Here is a 15,516-nt window from a genome sequence, read left to right on the forward strand (position 1 = left end):
GGGCATGCTGGGAGTTGTAGTTTTGCAACAGCTGGAGGCACCCTGGTTGGGAAGCACTGTTCCAATGATTGGGTTTACATTTTGGAATAAGAACCTAATTCTGAAGAAATTGATTTATTTTATACATCAACAACACGTTCCGCAGCGCTGTTGTCACTCGCGTTGGTTCTCCGAGTGATGTCACAAGTTAAACTTCAAATTAATTGATCAGATTTTTTTTTTTTTTTTTTTTTTTTTAAAGGGGTACTCCGCCCCTAGACATCTTATCCTCTACCCAAAGGATAGGGAATACGATGTCTGATCGCAGGGGTCCTGATGCTTGGGGGGGGCAGCGATCTCGGCCGCAGCACCCCAGACATCCGGTGAATTTTGCTCCGTGCCAGAAGACTGGCGATGCAGGGCGGAGGCTCGTGATGTCACGGCCACGCCCCCTCGCATAGACTTTCATTGAGAGGTCGTGGATGTGACTTTACGAGCCTCCGGTGGTGAACCAGATACTCTAAACGAACGTTGGGTGCAGCAGGGAGATTGCGGGGGTGCCCAGCAGCAGGACCCCCCGCGATTAGACATCTTATCCCCCATCCTTTGGATAGAGGCATAAGATGTCTAGGGGCGGAGTACCCCTTTAAGGGGAGCACAAGAACAAACTCACGCAAAGGCAATGGAGAACATACAAACTCCATGCCAACACAAGAAAAGCACACGCGGGGACAACCGGCACACGCGGGGACAACCGGTACACGCGGGGACAATCGGCACACGCGGGGACAACCGGCACACGCGGGGACAACCGGCACACGCGGGGACAACCGGCACACGCGGGGACAACCGGCACACGCGGGGACAACCGGCACACGCGGGGACAACCGGCACACGCGGGGACAACCGGCACACGCGGGGACAACCGGCAAACTCTTGATTCAAACTAAGCACTGCAAGGTAACCAGAAAATGCCCTTGATCAGATTCGAACCCAGGACCCCAGATCTGCAAGGAAACAGCACTTAACCACTGAGCTACATCATGTCAAGTTGGTTAACCCAGACCACATAGAGTTAACCGACCACAAGTTGTCTAGACGACAACGCAACACACGTTAGCGGCCAGCAAGTCCTCCCCTAGGTGGAGAAAATAAAGACTCCAGACAGATGTTGCCCTTGGTTGGATTCGAACCCAGGACCACAGCGCTGCGAGGCAACGAAGCTAACAGTCAAGTCAGTGAATCTGAACGGCAAAGGGTTAACCGGGCAAACCTCGTCCAGACGGTAACACAACCGGCATTAACAGACTGTCATTCCCTATGTGACCCATCAACCAAGGAGAATCGATGGCAAAGAAGCCTCAATAGAAGCCTATTGTAGTGTAAAGATGTAGGTGAAGCACTCAGTCTGCTCCGAGATGGCCCAGAATGGAAGGTTCTGTAATCACATGCACATCCCCCGCCCGCCCGGGTGTCAGGCGCTGGCCCTTTAACAGCGTGCAGCCGCGGCCCCGGTTAATAATCCCCTCTCTTACAGGCCAATTTTGTTAATTAAATGTTTTGTTTGCAATGCAGCTCTCATTCATTTCGGACACGTCATCCCGAGCAGATCTAAGCCAGGGCCCAGATCTCATTAGATAAAACCTATCAGGACTCAAAGAAAATGGAGGAGTCACTAATTAAAGCTTTTAATTGTGTGTATTCACTGTCAGGCGGTTTTATCTCCAATCGAGGATTGTGAGCTACATGTCAGTCTCCCACCAAAAGCACTTTCATTAATGGAAGAGGTGGATTTCAACCTCCCCCACCCCCTCCTCGAAATGAAGGGGAGAGCTGAAGCACTTTGTTTGGCCTCACTCAGAAGGTGCTTTTCAAAGACAATCATATCCTCACATCAAACTCTCCAGACATTCAGCCCGGCCCCTTACCTTTGTGTTTGCCCATCATTTAGGCCAGTGCACCCAATAGGCTTGTGAAATCAATGCAGCTCGCCCTATCAGGGTCACCATTTGTTTCTGTCTCTTTAATTGCTTAGAATGGCAAAATTGGCGACAATGTATCATATGCAGCAAAATCTTACGCCGATCGTCTGGAGAAGACCACCCTCTACATTAACACTTTTTTTTTATGCTATTTTGGGTGGTCATCTGAAAAGGTTTCATTATACAGAAGATGTTTAAACCTTACGGAAACAGAGCTTTACCTAAAAAGGCTCTAATAATAAAAGTATATTTAATGGAACTTCCATCTACTTGATCTCCTTTGAGGAAGAGACCAACCCCACACGTGACCACCACTCTTCAGTGCAATTTTAGGTGTCGTCACAAAGAGGTTTTACTGTACAGAAAACATTCAATCCTTATGGAAACGGAGCTTTAGGTAAAAAGCTCTAATAATAAAAATCAATCTAATGCAACTTCCATCTTCTTCACCTTCTTCTTTGAGGAGACCAACCCAACAAGCAACCACCACTCTTCATTAAGGGGTCGTCACAAAGAGGTTTTGCTATACAGAAAACATTCAATCCTTAAAAAGGGGTACTCCGTGGATAAACATTTTTTATTTAATCAACTGGTGCCAGAAAGATAAAACAGATTTGTAAATTACTTCTATTAAAAAATATTTGTCTTTCCAGTACTTATTAGCAGCTGTATGCTACAGAGGAAATTCTTTTTGAATTTCTTTTTTTGTCTTGTCTACAGTGCTCTCTGCTGACACCTGATGCCCGTATCAGGAACTGTCTCCCTGAGCAGGAGAAAATCCCCATAGCAAACCTATGCTGCTCTGGACAGTTCCTGACACGGACAGAGGTGTCAACAGAGAGCACTGTGGACAAGACCAAAAAAGAAATAAAAAAAAAAAGAAAATAATTTCCTCTGTAGCATACAGCTGCTAATTAGTACTGGAAGGATTAAGATTTTTTAAATTGAAGTAATTTACAAATCTGTTTAACTTTCTGGCACCAGTTCATTTAAAGAAAAAAAAAATAAAAAAAAAAATAAAATAAAAAAAAAATAAAAAAACGTTTTCCCACCAGAGTACCCCTTTAAGGAAACAGAGCTTTAGAAAAAAAATTATATATATCTATATATATATCTATATATCTATTTTAATAAAGTCAATATAATGCAACTTCCATCTTCTTGATCTTCTCGGAGAAGACGTCACCATTTTTTTATGCAAATTAAAAAAGGTGTTTGTCTCAAAAAAGGTTTCCTATCCATAAGACCATTGTATTTTTTGGAAGCAGAGCTTTAGCAAATAAGGCTCTACCATTAAAGTACATCTAATGCGACTTTCCTCTTCTTAACCATCGTCTTTGATAAGACTCCCACCCCCTACACACAGACACACACACACACACACTTCAGCAATGAGAAACTTTTTTTTATGGGAAGACCCCTGAAATTAGCTTGAAGACCTCGTAAAGTCATAAAATGCAAGCAGAGCTTTACCAAGAAAAAAGGCTCCAATAATACAATAGGTCTAAAGCAACCTCCACTTCATTGACCATTTCCTTCACAATTTCTGATGGTCGTCTCTAAGAGGTCGCACTATACAGAAAACCTTTGACCCTTACAACGGAGGCTGCGCTTTAGCAAATAAGGCTCTAATAACTATGTATATCTAATGTTACTTCCAAAAATCTACACTGCAAAGAAGTGTTAGGCTAGGTTCACACTACGGAATTTCTGGGCAGAATTTCTGCCGGAGATTTAGCCGGCGGCATTAAGACCGCACGGACTGCATTGCAATCCCCATAGACGGCAATGCATTTCTGGGTGGATCTTTTGGGAGATCTGCTCAGAAATGCATTGACATCTATGGGGACGGCAATGCAGTCTGCGAAGTCCTAGTGCCGCCGGCTTGATGTCTGCCAGAAATTCCACAGTGTGAACCCAGCCTTAGGGTCTATTCCGCTTGCGGAATTCGGCCTAAAGTAAAAGCCCAATTGACTTCTATGGGATTCCGCACTCCCATTCACACTTCTGAATTTCCGCTTGCGGAAATTCAGAAGTGTGAATGGGAGTGCGGAATCCCATAGATGTCTATGGGCTTTCATTTGAGGCCGAATTCCGCAGGCGGAAATTCTGCAGTGTGAATAGACCCTTAGGCTGCAGAATTTCTGCCGGAGATCGAGTTGGTGGCGCTAGGACCGAGCAGACTGCATTGCTGCCCCCATAGACTGCAATGCATTTCTGGGTGGATTTTTTTTGGGGGGAGATCTGAATTGCCATCTATGGGGACGGTAATGTAGTCTGCACGGTCCTAGTGCCGCCGGCTTAATCTCCAGCAGAAATTCTGCCCAGAAATTCCACAGCGTGAACCCAGCCTTAGGGTCCTGTTTTGGGGGACCAAAACTTTAAAAAGGTGGCTTTGGCAGACAATCCCACCTACCCCATATGCCTGTGGTGCACAAGTTGTCCGCTCCTTGACCAGACACTAACATTATTAGGCTGGTATCACACAGTTTTTTTGATCCAAAGCAAGAAGTGGATTCAAAAGTAATGGGAGATCTACTAAAAGGACCAATCCTTCCCCTTCCTGCTGGATCCACTTTTGACTTTGAATTAAAAAGAACAATGGTGTTAAAAGGGGTACTCCTGATTATTTTTAATCAACTGGTGCCAGAAAGTTACTTCTATTTAAAAAAAAAAAAAAAATATGAATCCTTTCAGTACTTATCAGCTGCTGTATGCAACACAGGAGGTTTATTTTTATCTTTTCTTTTTGAATTTCCTTTCTGCCTGACCACAGTGCTCTCTGCCGACACCTCTGTCCATATCAGGAACTGTCCAGAGCAGGAGCAACTCCCCATAGCAAACCTATCCTGCTCTGCACAGTTCCTGACATGAACAGGAAGGTGTCAGCAGAGAGCACTGTGGTCAGACAGAAAAGAAATTCAAAAAGAAAAAAAAAAGAACTTCCTCTGGAGCATACAGTAGCTGATAAGTACTGGAAGGGTTAAGATTTTTTAAGTAGAAGTCATTTACAAATCTGTTTAACTTTCTGGCATCAGTTGATTTAATAAAAATAAATAAATAAATAAAAAATTCCCAATTGAGTACCCCTTTAAAAAAGGAGAATTATATGGCCTTATATTATGTTTCTCATTTTGGATAATCCTGTATTTCGTTTAAAAAAAAAAAAAAAAAAAAAAAAAAATTTATATATTATATATATATATATATATATATATATATATATATATATATATATATATATATATATATATATATTTATATTAATTATAAATAATAATTTAAAATATATATATATATATATATACACACACAGAATATATAATAAATAAATATATATATATATATATATATATATATATATATATATATATATATATATATATATATATATATTTATTTTTATTTTTTCATTTTTTATTTTTTTTTATTATATTACATATATATTTTATATATATATTATATTCATAAATCCCATCAAAAACCGGTGATGTTTTTCCAAGAGCAATATTTAGTGTGAACCCCCCCCCCCCGTTGCTTCATCTTAAGGCTACAGTCCCTCATATATCTCTAAGCTGGCACACTGCAGTGTAAGCTCACACCCAGGGCCCTACACTGGAAACACCGCCATGTGAACGAGCCCTAATTGCTGCAATAAACACACGTATACAATAATGCACATGATGGGATCCAGCTCCGTAATGAATACCCACAAGTTGGCTTTTACAGCTCGCCGTTTATGGCCAGATACATCTGTAGCCCAGGAAGCATCGAGACACCGGTGTCAGTTTTTCCACTTCGAACAAATGGCTTCTCTCCCCCCCCCACAGGTTCTGCTCCATTTAATTAAAATTCGGTAGAGCCTCCAGTATCTCCCGCAGCCAGAAAGGAGTATAGGACGGGCTCTGGTGTTAAAGTATTTGCCGATTTCCTAACATTTAAGTCTACAAAAAAAACCACTTAGTGAAATTAATGTTACAATCCCTCAATGGCCTTTTCCGCGAGCCTATTACTTCTATTTAGCTGATTGAGGACACGGAGATCCAGCAGGACATAGGTTAGAGCATTTGGACTTCATCATTTAAACACTAAACGAGGTCTACCGCCCAGGCAATGGTGTCACCGGATCCTACGACGCCGTCCCCCCCCCATCGCAGCAAACTCCAACCACTATCTTAAAAGGGGTACTCCACCCCTAGACATCTTATCCCCTATCCAAAGGATAGGGGGAAAAGATGTCTGATCGCGGGGGACCCCCGTAATATAGCATGCGGCACCCACCTGTTTCTGCTCCGGAAGCGCTGGAGGGTCTGGGTCCCGACCACCAGAAAGGAAGTCTGTGACATCACGACTCCGCCCCCGTGTGACGTCACGCCCCGTCCCCTCAATGCAAGTCTATGGGAGGGGGCGTGACGGCAGTCACGCCCCCTCCCATAGACTTGCATTGAGGGGACGGGGCTGGACATCACTTGGGGGCTGAGTCTTGACGTCACGGACTTCCGTTCCCGTGGTCGGAACCCAGACCCTCCAGCACTTCCGGAGCAGAAACAGGTGGGTGCCGCATGCTTTATTGTGGGGACCCCCACGATCAGACATCTTATCCCCTATCCTTTGGATAGGGGATAAGATGTCTAGGGGTGGAGTACCCCTTTAAGGGGCAGGTTTCTGCTTTTGTTTCATGTTGAAATTGGTTAATTATTGGCTAGGTAGGAGAAATGGCGGAGAAGGACGAAAATCGGTTTCACCTAGAAGGATCGGCATTGGGCGCACTGAGGGGAGATTTATCAAAACCTGTGTAGGAGGAAAAATTGCCCAGTTGCCCATAGCAACCAATCAGATCGCTTCTTTCATTTTGCAGAGGCCTGGTTAAAAATGAAAGAAGCGACCTGATTGGTTGCTATGGGCAACTGGGCAACTTTTCCTCCTGCACAGGTTTAAATTAATCTCCCCCCACTATCCTTATTGATTCTAATCCTTAAAATGACATTAGGAAGCGTGATGGACGTCAGATGAATCCGCGCTCACATCTCGGGGCAATTAATGAGTTATTACTTAGGATGATTACATCCAGAAGTCAGGAAATGGATCATTGCCTAAAAAGGAAGTGAAAAAGCAAGGATTGATGTCCAGCGCAAATCCCATAAAACGTAGCCTTCATTGTATATTTATCCCCAGGTACATAGGCAACGTAGACAGGTGACGCGTTTTGGTTCTTCAAAGAACCTTAAGGGGGTATTCCAGGAAAAAACATATATATTTGTGCAAATACCAAAAATTGTGCAACAATGCGCCTTTTTACAGCAAAAAAAAAAAAAATATATATATATATATATATATATATATATAAAATAATTATTATTATAATTACGGGAACAGCTTGATAAATCTCCCCCATTGAGAGATATATATATATATATATGAGACTTAAAGGGGTATTCAACTGGATCCAGAAAGTTAAACAGATTTGTAAATTACTTCTATTGAAAAATCTTAATCCTTCCAATAATTATCAGCTGCTGAAGTTGTGTTGTTTCTTTCCTGTCTGACAACAGTGCTCTCTGCTGACATCTCTGCTTGTCTCGGGAACTGCACAGAGTAGAAGAGGTTTGCTATGGGGATTTGCTTCTAAACTGGGCGGTTCCCAAGACACGTGTCATCAGAGAGCACTTAGACAGAAAAGAACAACTCAATTTCAGATGCTCATAAGTACTGAAAGGATTAAGATTTTTTTTAATAGAAGTAAATTACAAATCTGTTTAACTTTCTGGAGCCAGTTGATATATATTAAAAAAAAAATAAGAAAAAAGTTTTTTTTTCCTGGATAACCCCATTAATCATTATGACTAAAGGTTCTTTGACGAACCGAAAAGCGTCGTCACCTGTCTACGCTGTCTATGTACCTGTGGATGAATATACAATAAAGGCTACGTTTTGTGGGAGTTGAGCTGGACATCAATCCTTGCTTTTTCCTTTACTTCACACCGGTCCGGGCATACAGTAACACGGAGGGGAGCTGGACTCTCTTTCTAAAAAGAAAGAGAATGCAAAAAAAATAAAAATAAAATAAAAAAAATAAAAAAAAAAAGGAAGAAGATGCCCAAACCAGTTTGATCAATTAGGATCTTTTTCGACGTGTTCCATCTTGTGCCGAGTGCAGAAGTACGTGCAGACAGAAATCATTCAAAACGTTAGGTCATCGCAAGGTTCTTGCTCCAACTACTTTCTAGTAAACCCGGCTATACAAAAAAAACATCAATAAAAGGAGTAAAGAAGAAAAAAAACGTACCTGATATAGTCATTTCTGCAGAGGATCATTCCACTCTTTGTATAACAGGAGGTGCCAATTTCCCCAAGTTGAGCCTGACAGCACGAACACTTCAGGCATCTACTGTGCCAGTAGCTGTCCATGGCATAGAGCAGGAACCGATCGGCGATCTTGCCCCCGCAACCGGCGCACCTTTTCCAGGAGAGGGTGCTAGCCGTCACAGGGGGAGGCTGGGCGCTACTACCTGGGTTCACCATGATCTAAGAAAAAAAAAAAGAGGAGATAAGAAAAAACAAGAAACGTGTTATTGACGACGTTCTTCAACCTTCTGATGGAAACAGTAGCAAATTGCCGGATCTAGATAAGCAATGGAGATGGCAGGGGCTTGTTTATTTGGTTTGGGGTCAGCGATCTCCCAGGAGGTGCCACCCATCAAATCACTTTTACCCAATAGTCCTCCTCCCAACTGTGTGAAGTTGCATGAGGACCTCTAACTCAGATCCTTGATAGGGCTGGTGGGCTAGACCAGCGTTTTCCAACCAGGGAGCCTCCAGCTGTTGCAAAACTACAACTCCCAGCATGCCCGGACAGCCAACGGCTGTCCGGGCATGCTGGGAGTTGTAGTTTTGCAACAGCTGGAGGCACCGCTGGTTGGAAAACATTGACCTATACTATATAAAACTATATAGTCCCGCATGCTGGGAATTGTAGTTTAGAAACAGCTGGAGGCACCTCTGGTTGGGAAACACTGGTTGAGAAAACATAGACCATACGCTGTAATTCACACCAAACTGCAAAAGTCAGGGATATTCAAAGAAAGACCAACTTTTAAAAAAAATAAAAAAAATAAAAATAAAAACTGACTGTATACTAGCTTTGAGCTGAGTAGCTGCTGGCTGTCCGGACATTCTGGGAGTTGTAGTTTTGCAACAGCTGGAGGCACCGCTGTTTGGGAAATATTGACCTATACTACTATGTAGTCCAGCATGCTGGGAATTGTAGTTTTGCAACAGCTGGAGGATCCGCTGGTTGGGAAATATTGACCTATACTACTATATAGTCCAACATGCAGGTAATTGTAGTTTTGAAACAGCTGGAGGCACCCTTGGTTGGAAAACACAGGTTGAGAAAGACTGACATAGACTATAAACTATAATCCACACCAAACTGCAAAAGTCAGGGATATTCAAAGAATGACTAACAAAAAATGAATAGAAAATAATTACTATACTAGCTTTGAGCCGAGTAGCTGCTGGCTGTCCGGGCATGCTGGGAGTTGTAGTTTTGCAACAGCTGGAGGCACACTGGTTGGGAAACACTGGACTAAACCATAGCATATCAATAATTTTACTGCTCTGCTTCGACCTCTTCAGGGCTCCTCTATAGACACGACCGACCAGCAACAAAAAGTATTTTAACATATTCATCAGAATTCTTAAGAGCGAGGGGGTGAAACAAAAACAAAAAAACTCGTCGGGCCGGTTTTGGTATTTTTAGTTGTTGTTTTTATTTTTTTTTTCCCCCTTTTCATGCTCGCCTTTGAATCAATTCCTTATTATTGTCGGATCAGCTGAAATCTCATTTGATTTGGAGGAGATCAATGAACGTCATTTTCGGAATTAGGAGCAAATAACACCAGGTTGAACTTTAGGAAGCCCTGGCTAACTGGCTATGCAAACAAAACAACACTTTTGTACGGCTAATCTGTCCTTGATCAGCAATTTAAATGCAATGAATGGACACCTTCAAAAAAAAACAAAAAAAAAAAAAAAACACAAGGCTTCCATTTACAGATAAAAGTCCAGGAGAGATACAATTGTAGCCATAGTCTCGACTCAACATCTGTCAACAAAAGTGAGTAGCAGGGAAGCAAGGAAGCGCCTTATCTCGGTGCTAGAAGTAGTCATATTACTGATAGAGCCATTTAAAACCCAAGAGAGTGTATGCCACCTAAACCAGGGACATCACTAAAAGCAGGGCTAGATAGAACTAGTGAGCAGGTAGTGTAACCATACCACCACCACCACCACGGTACCCTTACTGGTTCCTGGGAAGGTCCACCTGGCTGGGACCAGAAGAACAGAATACAGAGGCCGCCCCTTTACTACAGATGCCATATCTCAAGAACGACCTAATTGCGTCTTCTAATCGATGGATTGTAAAACGCCATAATGGTTTCATAGCAAGCCAATAATGATCTATGTCACCGCACCATGTGAACTGTATACATGACGCTACATAACTGTCTGCACAGACACATGCACCCTCTATATGTTCTGCAAAGAAACACAGGCATGCGCATCTCCGATGTGTGTCCAATGTGTCTGCATGTATTTCCAAAATACCCATATATACAAAGTCGCCTTATGTATTTACAATTACACATCTATCACTTATATGCCCACAAATACACATATCTCCTAAGTCAGTGGTCTCCAACGTTGGCTGTCCGGGCATGCTGGGAGTTGTAGTTTTGCAACATCTGGAGGTCCGCAGGTTGGAGACCACTGACCTAGGTGTTCACAAACACGAGTTTGTATCTCTTCTATGCTCACAAACACTTACATGTATCTCTTATGTTTCCAATGTGTTTGTATCTCTTTCGTGTTAACAAATACACATGTACAGGTTCATACATCTATGTTTACAAACACATGTACATCTTTAGTGTGTTTCCAATGTGTTCGTATCTCCTCTGTGTTTACAAACACATACATGTATCTGTTATGTTGCCCAAGTGTTTGTATCTTTCGTGTTAACAAATACACATGTATAGGTTCATATCTCTTCTGTTTACAAACACGTGTATCTTATGTGTTTCCCATATGTTTATCTCTCTCTCTCTTCTAAGTTCACAAACACTTACATGTATCTCTGTGTTTCCAATGTGTTTGTATCTCTTTCGTGTTAACAAATACACACGTGTAGGGTCATACATCTATGTTTACAAACACATGTACATCTTTAGTGTTAGTTTCCAATGCGTTTGTATCTCTTCTATGTTTACAGACATGTGTATTTTATGTGTTTGTATCTCTTCTATGTTCATGAACACTTACATGTATCTCTTATGTGTCTGTATCGCTTTCGTGTTAACAAATATACATGTATATAGGTTCATATAACTTCTGTTTACAAACATGTGTAGCTTATGTGTTTCCAATGTGTTTGTATCACACACATGTATATGTTTATATCTCTTCTGTTCACAAACACATGTTTCCAATGTGTTTCCATCTCTTCTATGTTTACACCAGTGTTGCCCCAAGCAGGGTGCCTCCAGATGTTGCAAAACTACAACTCCCAGCATGCCCGGACAGCCGTTGGCTGTCCGGGCATGCTGGGAGTTGTAGTTTTGCAACATCTGAAGGCACCCTTCTTGGGGAAACACTGGTTTACACACTTGTATATGTTTGTTTCTCTTCTATGTTTCCAAACACATGTATCTTTTATGTGTTTCCAATGTGTTTGTATCTCTTCTATGTTTACAAACACACGATTATATCTCTTCTATGTTCACACACACATTGGAAAGACATAAGAGATACGTGTGTATGTGAACATAGAAGAGATATAAACATGTGCTTGTAAACATAGAAGAGATGGAAACATAAGATACATGTGTGTGAACATAGAAGAGATGAACACGTATTTGTAAACATAGAAGAGAGACAAACATATACAAGTGTGTAAACACAGAAGAAATGGAAACATATAAGATACATGTGTGTGTGAACATAGAAGAGATATAAACATATAAGATACATGTGTGTGTGAACATAGAAGAGATATAAACACATAAGATACATGTGTGTGAACATAGAAGAGATATAAACACATAAGATACATGTGTGAACATAGAAGAGATATAAACACATAAGATACGTGTGTGTGAACATAGAAGAGATATAAACACATAAGATACGTGTGTGTGAACATAGAAGAGATATAAACACATAAGATACATGCGTGAACATAGAAGAGATATAAACACATAAGATACATGTGTGTGAACATAGAAGAGATATAAACACATAAGATACATGTGTGTGAACATAGAAGAGATATAAACACATAAGATACGTGTGTGAACATAGAAGAGATATAAACACATAAGATACGTGTGTGTGAACATAGAAGAGATATAAACACATAAGATACATGCGTGAACATAGAAGAGATATAAACACATAAGATACATGTGTGTGAACATAGAAGAGATATAAACACATAAGATACATGTGTGTGAACATAGAAGAGATATAAACATATACGATACATGTGTGTGAACATAGAAGAGATATAAACACATTGGAAAGACAAAAGATACATGTATCTCTTCTATGTCTACAAACACATGTTTATATCTCTTCCATGTTCACACACACATGTATCTTATATGTTTCCATTTCTTCTGTGTTTACACACTTGTATATGTTTGTATCTCTTCTATGTTTACAAACACGTTTATCTCTTCTATGTTCACACACGTATCTTATGTTTCCATCTCATCTATGTTTACAAACACACGTTTATATCTCTTCTATGTTTACACACACACATATTTTATATGTTTCCATCACTTCTATGTTCACACACACACACGTATCTTATGTTTCCATCTCATCTATGTTTACAAACACACGTTTATATCTCTTCTATGTTTACACACATGTATCTTATATGTTTCCATCACTTCTATGTTCACACACACACACACACGTATCTTATATGTTTATATCTCTTCTATGTTTACACACATGTATCTTATATGTTTCCATCACTTCTATGTTCACACACACACACACCTATCTTATATGTTTATATCTCTTCTATGTTCACACACATGTATCTTATATGTTTCCATTTCTTCTGTGTTTACACACTTGTATATGTTTGTATCTCTTCTATGTTTACACACACACATGTATTTTATATGTTTCAATCCCTTCTATGTTTTTATCTCTTCTATGTTCACACACACACACACACGTATCTTATATGTTTATATCTCTTCTATGTTCACACACATGTATCTTATATGTTTATATCTCTTCTATGTTCACACACATGTATCTTATATGTTTATATCTCTTCTATGTTCACATGCATGTATCTTATATGTTTATATCTCTTCTATGTTTACAAACACACATCTTTTAGGTCTTTCCAATGTGTTTGTACCTCTTCTATGCTTACAGACACACATACATGTCATCTACGCTACCATGCAAAAAAAAGAAAAGAAAAAAAAGTTTGGAGCCAGTGAAGTTAATGGCCATATTTGAAGACATTTTGTAAAGGACAGTAAATAAACCACATAATCTGCTATAATCAGAACTGTACCTTTTAAGCTGTAACAAAACACTAGGACTTGGGAAACGGAACCACTCTAAAAGCCATTATCTTTGTGTACCCAAATGCATCGTACCTTTATGTAAATTGATTTATCTGATGCATTACTCAACCAATGGCTTTTGGTAACAATTTCATCTCCAACCCCTAAATGAATCTGCATTTCCTGCCCAGAGTCCACCAAGTGTTTTCAGGGGTTTTTTTTTTCTCCTTTTCCTCCCCTTCGATTCAAAATTTCTTTTTTTAGAAGGACCAGGACCGGGACCGGCCTCTGAATCCTCGTAGAGAGGTAAATAAAAAAATAATAGAAGAAATGTGAGACTGTGCCAGGCATCCAGTAACCACATTAAGTAAAGCTCTTAAAGACAAGCAATACCTTAATGCTGATTAAATCTACTAGAGATGAATCCTTCTTTACTGACCAGAAAGGACTCTCCGGATAACTTATAAAGAGGGGGGGGGGGGGGGGGGGGGGGCTCATCAAGTTTCATTGCAGTTGAGGAAATAAAAACCTTTTAACTTTAATAGAACTGCTACATAAATTATATAGCCAGGCAATTTAGGGAATGTAGAGGGAAGCCAGCAGTGGCAGCTAGAGGCAACAGCAATGTCTCCTGGTTAATGGAGATCTCATGAAGAAGAAGGGGGGGGGGGGGGGGGGGATTTGTAATACAAAAAAACAACTATATGTTGGGTTTTAATTAGACAGGTCCCTGGATCCCACAGACTGAGGGCCACTTTGATCCTCTTTCATTGCTTCTTACAAGGCTTTTTCCAGTTCTCCCGTCTGGAAGGCGGGTGGCGAGCTCCCAATTTACAATTAAGCCAGGGAATCCTTCATATGGAAAAATAGGAGGAAGAGGAGGAAGGGCTGGAGAGGACAGAACATAAACCAATCTAGTAAAATAATAAAATAAAAAAGCTCTGCATCTTTACAGGGGGCTCCGAGATCTGCTCCTGTCAAGTCAGGTTTCTTCATAAGTCCCATGACAGAGCCACCAGGAGCAGGGGACAGGGGGCCTCTGCATACCTCAAGGCACCGGGTGCTGCACCCCACGGAGTGCCCAGGACCCCCCTCCCAACCCCAAAGTCCTTCTCCTCTCCAGTGCAGTTGAACACGATCTATTGTTATGTCTGTAAGCAGCCATTTGAGGTTGTGGAGAGGCTGACCATAATGTTCTTCAATGGGATTACTGACAGGACGTCTAGATAAATATGTGCCCCCCTCCCCTACCCTGATGATCACTACTTTATCTGCCGTCCAGGGACTTTTGCGCTTCCTTTAACCCTTTACACCCCCCCCCCCCCAGGCTTTGCTCTTACCTTGCTCCCCGTGTCCCCTCTTGCAGGCGCTGGGATCAGTGTGAATGCAGCTCCAGATACAGATAACGCAGCTATAGCTCCACAGATCCCGGAGGGGGCTACACAACGCAACTTGTTTGTCTCCCTTCCCGATCCGTCGGTCTCCGTTTGTCTGCTCGTGTCCAGATGCCGGGCAGGCTGCGGTGTTGCACGGTGCAGGCCCCGGTGTGTGTCTCCGCTCGGCTCCGTCTGACATGTGTTAGTGCCGGAGCTCAGCCCAGCTCTGCTGCTCCTCCCCGCCCGGTCCTGATTGTTCAGGCGGAATAATAAAATGAGCTGAGGGGAGGCCGGAGTCGGCTGGGGGCAGTGCACACTGTGAGGACGGATCAGCTGCAGGAGGAGGCGTTTTTTTTTTTTTTTTTACTACCCCCTCCTCATCTAATTGAGAGATCCCAGTCCTAAGTAAAGATCTGAGCCGCTGCTTCCGACAATTACACTTAGCGACATGTCGCGGGTTAACCCTTGCAGCGATAGTGGTGTTCCCCAAACAGGGTGCCTCCAGCTGTTGCAAAACTACAACTCCCAGCATGCCCGGACAGCCAAAGGCTGTCCGGGCATGCTGGGAGTTGTAGT

At 41.7% G+C, this 15,516-nt stretch overlaps 1 protein-coding gene across 2 annotated transcripts in view; it reads right to left on the reverse strand.

Moving 5' to 3' along the window:
* Positions 1-15,201, reverse strand: part of LMO4 (LIM domain only 4) — a 75,939-nt gene extending 60,738 nt beyond the window's left edge. The window contains exons 1-2 of one of the 2 annotated variants that reach the window (XM_056523211.1): positions 14,905-15,201; positions 8,248-8,486 (exon numbers count right to left, since the gene is read on the reverse strand). In XM_056523211.1, the coding sequence (XP_056379186.1) occupies positions 8,248-8,483 (236 nt within the window). In that variant the 5' untranslated portion in view covers positions 8,484-8,486; positions 14,905-15,201. Of the gene's footprint in view, positions 1-8,247; positions 8,487-9,452; positions 9,755-14,904 lie in introns of those variants that run through there. The other variant, XM_056523210.1, reaches the window with a different exon arrangement.
* Positions 15,202-15,516: the final 315 nt, after the last annotated feature.

This window comes from Hyla sarda, chromosome 6, assembly GCF_029499605.1.
Source record: "Hyla sarda isolate aHylSar1 chromosome 6, aHylSar1.hap1, whole genome shotgun sequence".
NCBI lineage: Eukaryota > Metazoa > Chordata > Amphibia > Anura > Hylidae > Hyla > Hyla sarda.